At 41.1% G+C, this 9,995-nt stretch overlaps 1 protein-coding gene across 4 annotated transcripts in view; it reads right to left on the bottom strand.

Moving 5' to 3' along the window:
* Positions 1 to 9,286, bottom strand: part of RALGAPB (Ral GTPase activating protein non-catalytic beta subunit) — a 66,020-nt gene extending 56,734 nt beyond the window's left edge. For 2 of the 4 annotated variants that reach the window (XM_009283248.2, XM_009283249.2), the window contains exons 1-4: positions 9,062 to 9,271; positions 8,215 to 8,417; positions 3,772 to 3,935; positions 2,998 to 3,184 (exon numbers count right to left, since the gene is read on the bottom strand). In XM_009283248.2, the coding sequence (XP_009281523.1) occupies positions 2,998 to 3,184; positions 3,772 to 3,935; positions 8,215 to 8,417; positions 9,062 to 9,244 (737 nt within the window). In that variant the 5' untranslated portion in view covers positions 9,245 to 9,271. Of the gene's footprint in view, positions 1 to 2,997; positions 3,185 to 3,771; positions 3,936 to 8,214; positions 8,418 to 9,061 lie in introns of all 4 variants that reach the window. The other 2 variants (XM_009283251.2, XM_009283250.2) reach the window with 2 other exon arrangements.
* Between the last annotated feature and the right edge of the window lie 709 nt (positions 9,287 to 9,995).

Genomic DNA, 9,995 nt, shown 5'->3' with positions numbered 1-9,995 from the left:
TTCCCCCAGTTTATGTACTGAGCACGACGTCCCATGGTATGGAATGTCCCTTTGGCCAGTTGGGGTCAGCTGTCCTGGCTGTGCCCCCTCCCAGCTTCTTGTGCACCTCCAGCCTGCTCAGTCGGTAGAGCATGGGAAGCTGAAAAGTCCTTGACTAGTGTAAGCACTGCTCAGCAACAACTAAAACATCGGTGTGTTATCAACTTTGTTCTCATCCTAAATCCAAAACACAGCACTGTACCAGCTACCAGGAAGGAAATTAACTATCCCTGCTGAAACCAGGACACTATCCTACAAGCAGCACAGGATTTGCAATCCACAGAGTAGCAAGCTCTTCAAAAAAGATGCACTATGTTTTGCAGAAGCTGGGAGTTGCAGAACAGTGAAGAGCAAACCCGCAGAGGGCTTCACAGCAATGCAGTATCATGAGGATAATGGCTTAGGTAAATGGAGATCTTTCCCTAGAAGTGCTGTAACTACCTGACGAGTCACCAATAACCTTCAGTGAGCCACTGCTGTCTGATTTGACCCCTCCTTCATCCCCAGCTTTGCAAACTTATAGATCAGTTTCCCCGATCAACATAATCTTGGTGTTCTCTAAAAGGATGGAAGAGATCTAAGTTGCACCTTCTCAATATCCTAGCATTCCCAGAAATCAGTTTTTGTCTTTTCCTAAGCTAAACTCACTTTTAGCACCATTTCTTGCTTCAGTTATTGTGTCCTTATTTCTAAGCTAAGAGTTGCTTGTAATGGACAAGAAATGTCCCATTCATCATTGCCCACTTATAAAGATACATAGTTTTACAGAGATAAAGTCATTACAACTAGGAGAAATGGGGGGAAAACAGAAGTCTATGGCTGACTCCTAAACCAAGAGTTAAATAGGCTGAATTACCATCTCCTGCTTCACCCAGCACTGGGCACTACAGTAACTTGCAGCCAACTAATGTAAAACACACTCAGTGTATTTGAAATCACAGGCTATCATAGTAACTAGCTCGGACAGAAAAGCAAGTGAGCTTTAGGACACGAGGCCTTCTTCAAATCCAAACCAGAAATGAACACACCTGTACCAAGCAGTAACTGCTTTCCAGTATGCCACACTGATGCCCCAGCACCCACTTACATTTAGTGCCCCAGAGGCATCACCACATAGCAGGTTTTTGATGAGGAATTACCTAGCTCTGACAAACCCAGAAAGATCTGGGCACACCCCATGCTAAGTCATGCCCCACATCTCTCTTCTGCAGTAGACTGCACTACTTCACAATTCTCCCCTTATGAGCTGCAAGAAATCAGTTTTCAAAGGAGCATGGCCAAATCTTAACTGAAATTTGGGACATTTTCAAGAATGACTGAAAACAGAAACAAATTGCAATCCACACATCCAAGACAGTTAAAATAGAGTTAAAACACCCTAGATGGGTAAAAGAAGTATCTATTGGTATGGCAACACAAGTAAGACCCTAGTTTCATCCGGCTATGAAGTCATAGCCACGGATACAGATTAAACATTGCATATGTGTACAGATTTCCAAATATAATTTTCCATACGGCTTTAAGTTGAGACGTTTACTCCCAGCTTATTGCTAATAACCCAATTCAGAAAACTGTTTACTAAAACAGCACTTTAACTGTTGAAGCTGGAGCTTCACTGAAGTGTTAAAAGTGCAGCTTAAAATACCACTGAACATAAAGTTAGCCTCAGAGAAGTTCAGCTTTCTATGTATTAGGCGTAAATCAACATCACTGAACAGCAGACTAAAACATTACAGAAAACCTGCAGATTACTATGCATCAACAGAACTAAGACTATTAGTCAACAGTGGAAGATAAAGTGTGGGCATAATGCATGGAGCAGAACACCAACGCATGTTTTGAGACAGAGCTGTTCTTTTCAGATCAGTGAATCATGAAATATTTTGTGTTATGCAACACTAAATCTAATGAGCTAAAAATAGCTAAAGAAATAGCGTGGGAAATACGCAGAACTTGTATTGCAGCTTTATTTCCCACACATTTAACAAGTAGCTGCATAACCGGGGGGGGGGGAATATCTATCCACACTTGGGATTTTGACAAATAATTCAAAAGCAAAAGTTTTCAGTGTTAAAATAAACCCTTGCAGAAAAGCATACTATTGAATTTTTCCACAGTGCGGCAATTTTAATACATCTTTGAACTTTCATAGAAATGGTTATTGACGTCTCAGGAGAGCTGGGAGGAGGAGACTTAGACCCCTTCCTCTCACCAATTAATCTAGTTCTTTCCTCCAAGAGGCTGAGATTTGTCCTGCAAAGACTTCATACCACAAAGACCCCAGTATTAAGGGTACTGAGACACCCCTCACTGTCCAGGGCCTTTCTGCTACAGCCTAACCTCTCCCACAGCCCAAAAGTCCTCACTGTTCCCATGCCCAGCAAGGCTTGGTACAGCTCTCCTCGATACTCTCTGGAGGAGTGCCACTGCCCAGAGGAGAGCCTGCAGCCTGCCTCTGGCCCATCACATCCCTACTGCCAGGGCACAAGCGCCGGGCAGCCATAGCACAGCTTCAGTTCCGCAGGGCAGGAGAGGCAGAGGCCAAGAGTTACCTCAAACACAGCAACTCACAGGAGTAACAAGCACCTAATAATTTTGGTGGTGACTGCCATTAAACATACAGACTATAATGCTACACCAATATTCATGACTCATTTTTCATGGGACATGACGAAGAGTCACAGTGATGGAGACTAATATACACACTGTAAAGTGCTAAATATCAGAGAGATGCTGAGATTACACAATAACAGAGACGATCCAATTCAGATCTTCGCTTGCAGAACAAAGACACACACACAAACAGTAAAGGCCAAGGATACTAGCAAGATCTCTCCCTTTGTTTTGCTCATTCACTTTTGGATTGCTGTGCATTCCACAAATAAGCAACTCCAGAGAAAAACATGTATAACAATCATTCCCATACACGTGTGTTTATTTCCATGAGATTTCTCCTACCTGGATGTAAGGGCACAGATGACCTTGCTCCACTGCTCAACTACTGCAGGGTGATGTCGCCAGTTGGCCACCATCTCTTTGGCAGTTTTCCAGTAAGGTGGTGTTGGAAAGCACCGTGTACAAGCTAGTAACCACACCTCAAACAGCACGCCAATTAATTTTTCAGCCAGATTCTCAGCAATGCCACCTTATAAGAGAAACAAAGCATGCCTTTAGTGAGTATTCAATCTAAATAACTTCAAATATCTCCCCAAGATGGTTTCAGTTTAAGTGCGTAAAGATTCTTAAGTTCATTTTTTCATCTTTTTCATTTAAGAGTGATTCCTGATTGCTTCCTACAGCGAATTAGCCTTTTTACAAGACCAAACACAATATATAAAGTGCAGCCACATATGTGTGTCACTAAGGGACACTGGGAATTCACTGATCTTACGCTGCCTTATTTTCCAGTAGGCAGGCCAAACAGCAAGACACACAGGGGTTTCAGTGAAACAAATAGGGAACAGCATTATCTGCAACCCTTCACTATGAACTGATCCTGTACAGAGTCATTGTTCTGCAAAAATACATTCAGGAGAACTCAGCTCCAAATCATTCAGTCTTTTCTGACAATGCTTTATTTCAGAGTAGTGTAGCAGAATTAGGAGCGAGCTATTGTACTTTGGTGGCTACTAAGAGCTTTTAACAGGTTTCCCCCATCCCCCTGGCAGCTCAACATCAAGCAGAGCCAAAGGTTTTTCCAGTAATTGAACCAAATGGAAGTTGAACATGAACCTTGCACAGTTGGAGCTGCTAGAAGCGTGTCATTGATCTGAAGAAGAAATAATAACAAAACCTCCCAGGTTTCTCTTGCCATAATTGTCGATTCGCGAGCCAGTTTCTGGACAGCTTTCAAAACCTGCAAGCACAATCTAATCTGACTAGATCCTGGGTCTGGCCTGCAAGAGAAGAAAACAATACTTGAGTCTCTGAACAAGAACTATAAAGTGATGTATACAATAATCTGAACTTTGAGCAATTACAAGAGGAAACATCAATATTATTGAACAAAAGCCAAGAACATGAGCTAATATGCTTCTATGCACCCTAACTCTGTCTCTAAGCATCCTAACTGCCTTAATGAGTACAAGATGTACTGTGACATTCTTCTCTACGTGACTGTGACATTCTGTGACACAGAACATTCTTCTCTACGTGACACAACCCCCCCCGCCATAGAGTGAACACTAACTGGAGCAAGCACAACCCATTATCCCAAAGGAATTTATCTTAGACCAAACAATGAGAATGTAGTTGAGACATTACTAATTGTTACTTAAATAAATCAGAAGGAAAATGGCAAAATTAGGAGAAAATATTGTTAGCAAACTAATTAAAGTTCTTCCTAGTTCTCTTCTTGCTTCCAAATGTAGGTCCAACTCTTACCCCCAACTCTTTGGATTTAGGGAAAAAAAAAACTAGAAGAGGGTCACTAAATAGGAAAATCAGATTAAAGGAAGAGGGGATAAGTAAGGAAGACAGGGAACAAGTTGATATTATCAAGGTTTTCCCTATATTAACAACCAGTTCCACACTGTCACTGCTGAGTCACTCAACATGAAGTGTTGCAGAAGCAGCACACTCTCTTCCCATCAGTTAGTTTGGACAAGGCAGAACAGGTACAAAATAGTAACATGAAACATTCTGGACAGTATCTGAGGACACTGGTGACAAAGTTGAGGAAGCCTAAAGTTTAAAAGGGTGGAAGAGGAGACTACAAATTGGAGTGTGCAATATATGCAAGCCATATTTCAACTTGTAAGCCATTTCCTCATCCCTCCTACCACTTACTGAAAGGATGACCAAAAAATCATAAAATATTACCTTCCACTGGACTGTTAAGTAGTATTACCAGATTCCTACCAAACATTTTCAATGTGGTGTAACCCACAAGTCATGTTGCATGGTAAGCATCTTAAGAACATGCTGATCCACTAGATAGAGATCCACTCTTCTTAGAGAATAGTAGCTCACATTGAGATCACTTATTGACAGACACACTTTAAAAATACTATCAACTCTCATCTTGATAGAATAAATGTTGTATTACAGTACTGGAAACAAAATTACAAAGAGACAAGATAGTATCTAATGCAAAATTGCAGACTACTAGTCACAGTTCAGGACTTCAGTGGGTTGCTTGATGCTAGTGCTAGATCCTAACAGACAGTCTCCGTAGAACAACAAAGCTTGGGACAAGTAAGCCCTGCCTTGGTTATAGCACTATTTTTCCCCTGAGCAACAACAGAGCAGATACTTCAATCAAGAGATAACCTTAATCTTGATAGGCTTGAAGTTTCAAAGCCTGTTTCAAGACTTGTTTCCCTAATGATTTAGGGAATCTATATGAAGGGGGCTAACACGTAGGAGCTCCATATGCAAGATGACTAATGGGATAATTCTGAGCTAATCTGGTAAAGGCAACTCTGAAGTCCCCATCCACCTACCAGTTCCTCTTGTCCACAAAGTCAACTGAATGCAAAATGCTGCAACCAAAGTTTGCCAGACTCATGTCTGTATTTCTACAGAACCTGGCCTTTTCATTCCCACACTTGTTTGCAACAAGAACTGTTCTCATGATTTCCTATGAGAAGCAGAAGTTATTACAAAAAAGTGTCTATTACACTTGGACAGTCACATGTTCCATGGTCTCAAACAATTCCAGACATTTTAGTTGCACAGAAGACCCTGGTATCTACACCTCAATCTCCTGGGGAAGGGAGGCAGGGGGAGAGAGTTCTTGTATTTTCTTTCTGTGCTTCCAACAAGAGTTTGCAGCACTGAAACTTTATCTCACAGCAGTAACTACCGCTGCTGCTTAAGTAATCTGCAAGGCTTCCTGAATATCGTAGGGTCGCTAGAGACAGAAAGCCTGGGTGTTGCATGGGGACTGCTCAAATACATCAAGAAAAGAAGTGTTCATTTCATTAGGGTGGACAGAAGGTCAGTGCTGGAGGGAAGGATGCAAGCACCCCCTCTCTAGTCAGTCCGGCAGACAGAGGAAAGGCAACCTGACTCACTCATGTTTCACTGTTCTTATTTTTCAGCACCACACTATTTCAAGGACTGTGCATGTAAACATTTGATTCAGCTGAGCATTCAAACTAGAATGATTTATACAAACCTGCTTTGTATTTGGTGTATTTAAGTTGAACTGCTCACTTAAGGCTGCTGCATTTCACACCTCAACTATACATCCTCCTCAGGGTCTGAAACCCTCACCACAACTTTGGGCCACCACTTTTAAGGCAGCCAAACCAACAGCTATGTCATTTCCAGGAAACCAGGATGAGGAAGGAAGCTATTTTAATCACAACCCTCCATAGGACATAGGCTTATAATAAAGGCTTAGTATTTTCAACACAAGAACAGGAGATTTTTCCAGGAGATAGTTCAATGCAGGTTGCTACTAGAGCTCCTGGTAAGTATTCTACAGGAGCCCATCAGCACCAGCAGCCTGCATCAATTCGTTAAAACCAGAAATTGTCCTCTTCCCCTCCACAGACACATAAGAATATAAGCCTTTGCTTTCACTCAAGCAAGGTGTGCACAACTCAGTTCTGCATTTAATTTCCATTACAGAATGTCTTCCTGTTGCTGAAGTGAATTCTGAACACAGCTCCCTGGAGGACAAAACATGAACTTTAAGTTCTTTTTCTTGAAAACAGAGTAGGGACTTGAACATCAAGTGTTGACAGCAACAGCCATGAAAAACAGTATTTCAGATATATCTCAGAAGCTTTTGAAAGAAAAACAATAGAATAGTTATACCGGGGGGCGGGGGAAGTGTTTAAAGTAATGATTTTCCAGCCCTCCCTGTCTCTGGATGTTAATTATTTCATTCAACAGCCATCATGGTCAGTCTACCACCCGGCATCGAGCTCCATCAACGAAGTTGGGAGAGAAGGGGGGAATGGCAGCTTGTGCCAACAGCATGCAAGAAACAGGACTACTGAACTGCCTGCTACCAGGGCCCCTGGTGTGAAAGCAGTCAAGGGATCATAGCAAGAACTATTTAATGGACTAGTGAAGAATTCATTCTCTGCTGTGCCAAAGGAATAAAGGTTGCCAGACAGTAGGCTATTCTGCATGTATTAAAGCTTAGAGACAACCTTCTGCAGAAGTCTTATCCAGAAGTATGCTTTCCTCAGATTTGTGCCATTGCCCTGACCATCCTTTAATGGGAATTTAAAATGCCTTTCTCACTACAATTTGAGAGCCATGACAACTAAGGTTAGGTGGTAGACTTTGAAGCAATGAATAAATAGCAAGTTATTATTCAAAGCCCTTTATTAACAAAGCCTTCAGGTAAAGTTAAGTGATCCAAGCGCAGCAGAGCACTCTGAAGGCCACTTGCAGGGATACATTATTAATACTGATAAAAGCAGATGATCTGGTACTTAACATACTAAACGTTGATCTCAAGTAATTTCAGGTAGCTAATATTTAAGTACTGTTTCACAGGGCACCATTAAATAATATCCTCTTACTTATCCAACAAGCAGCTAAACTTGTCATAAACTATAAACCAAGTATGATGTTTGAGCACTCTGACAATATAACTTTGTCCAAGACCTAGAAGCATGTGTATCTCAACATTATCATCTAAGGACGTCTCGTGTAACACCAGGTTGTCAAATAGCAAGCACGCCTCTACAGGATTCTTTCAGAGCTACCAGCGAAAGACAGTCAGCATAATAATGCCCATTTAACAGGCAGCAAGATGCAGGCACAAAGCAGCCACTTACTACAAGATGCTCCAGCACATCAGAAATGTGGTCAAGTCTTGAGCAAACAAAGCATGGGATTGCCATGATGTGCTCTTAGTTATCTCAGTTTTACACAATAACAAGCACGTGGTCACACAGTGGTGCTATCTAACCTTTCCCCCCGCCCTCCAGTCATTTAATAGAGATGGTTCTTGAAGGTCTTAAAACAGTAAACATTCAAGTCTATGAACGATCTGTAATTCTAATTACCTAAACACAGCAGCAACAACTCAATTTGCTACTGAAAATTACAAAACAGGTTTGGAGAGACACCTTCCTCCTACCTTTGCAGTGACAGTCTTATTTTAATCAAGAGCCTCCATGGCTCATCAGGCCTCTTTGACAGGTTACCTGCTGACTACAGCTTCGAATTCCTGAGCCTCCTGCGTGTCCCAGCCCTAACACTTACCTTGGTACAAAGAGATTTTGGAGATGTTTGAGAATGCTTTGAACATAAAGGTTTGGTTCCTTAATAACTGGTAAAGGAATGGAGTCCTTAGGTAATACAAGAGCCATAATCCAATCTGTATATACATCGACACAGTATTTCACAGTATCGCCATCCAGAGGGAGGGTCAGTCCATAACAAACCACCTCCATAGTCCATTTTACCTAACCAAACACAAAGCAAAAATAAATATTTATTAAAAATAAATATTAGCAAGTAAACAATCGTCAGTGCACATTGGTTCTAACTCAACAAAACAACAGTAGTTATGTGGTACGGGCAACTCTAGTTAACATACACTGCATGAAAACACCAAGTCATTAATTCGTATATCATGACATTATGAAGATTATGAATAAATGGCAAAGCACTAAATCCTGAATGTCTTTAGTCTAACCTGTAGAGAGAACTCTTCAACACACACAAGAGCTGATGTCATGTAAGATTTTCAAATTCAATATTTGTATTGTACTATACAAAGACTTTTTTTAAAAGTCACATACTGTTGCTTTAAAAATGAAGGTAATTAGAAAGGCTTTATGGTGGGTGTTAGTTTGTTTGGGTTTTTTTTTGCTTTAGCCTGAGCTTCCTGGTAGCTCAGGTAAACACTTACTACTAGGTCATGAAGTACACCATTGCTATGAACTAGCTGTTAATAGAAGCCTTATGTAGATTACTAACATAAAAGTATAGCACATTTGATAAAACTTGGACTATTAAAGAGAGAAAAATAAAAGAGGCTATAGAAAATCATTACGTTTCCACTCTAGCATGAAGGAAACTATGATCTCCAAGGAAATGCACTTACTTCTTTGTCTGTTTTTAGTAAACTCTCACTTCCAACGGATGATGTAATTAAAGCTTGTCCAAGAGGACGCACCACTGCATTTGCCACTTCTCTCCCCACGTTTTCAGGATAGCTGTGAAGTACGCTGGTATTACCCTGATCATTTTGAATGACAAGATGCAAGGATCTCCACTCCGAGTACATAGTGCCTCTATGCTACAATCCAAATAAAACCTGGGGGCAAGGAAGAAAGACATAATTAATAAAAATGTCTATGACATGACTTACCAAAACTGAGGCTGTTTGCCATGTTACAGACCCTTGAAAATTCAAGATGCACATGTCTGTGTCATACATTTGAAGACCTAGAAGAGATTCCAACAGCTGTTTTTCAAGCTTAGTATGTTTTTTGTTTGTTTGTTTTTTAATATAGCTGTGAGCTTGTTTGTTTTTAAAAAAAGATTACAGTAAGTTTCAGTTCGGGACTAGCAGCCTTTTTGAGACACTTAATTAGCTATGTCCTAATGCATTTCAAATCCATGTAAAGTCAATACACACACAGAGTCACTCCTTAATTTAGATTTGTCCCAAAGATTCAGGAGAGAAAAGCCACTAGAAAATTTCCCTAGAAAATTTCCCAGATGCTCTCTCAGAACTAGACAGGAGAAGCACAGAGTCCTCCTTTCAATGACACTCCCAGCACAACTGCAGTTGTGCATTTTCCCTTATTGCAGATTGAGCCAGCTCAGGGAGCCAAGCTGACAGTGAACTAATCAGGTTTTTGCAGTGGTGGGTTTTGGGGATTTTTTTTTTTGTATTGTTGTGAAACCACAACCAAGAGAGGCAGATTAGAAGCAGCAAAAGTTAAGCTACGCTTCCACAGTCACTCTCAGCAAGCATTTGCCCAGAAGCACGCAGGGTATGCCCTTCTGCCCCGAGAGCAGTGGATCGTGCT

Source organism: Aptenodytes forsteri, unplaced genomic scaffold (assembly GCF_000699145.1).
Source record: "Aptenodytes forsteri isolate BGI_AS27 unplaced genomic scaffold, ASM69914v1 Scaffold38, whole genome shotgun sequence".
Taxonomy (NCBI): Eukaryota; Metazoa; Chordata; class Aves; order Sphenisciformes; family Spheniscidae; genus Aptenodytes; species Aptenodytes forsteri.
This window is presented reverse-complemented; position numbering and strand designations above follow the sequence as displayed.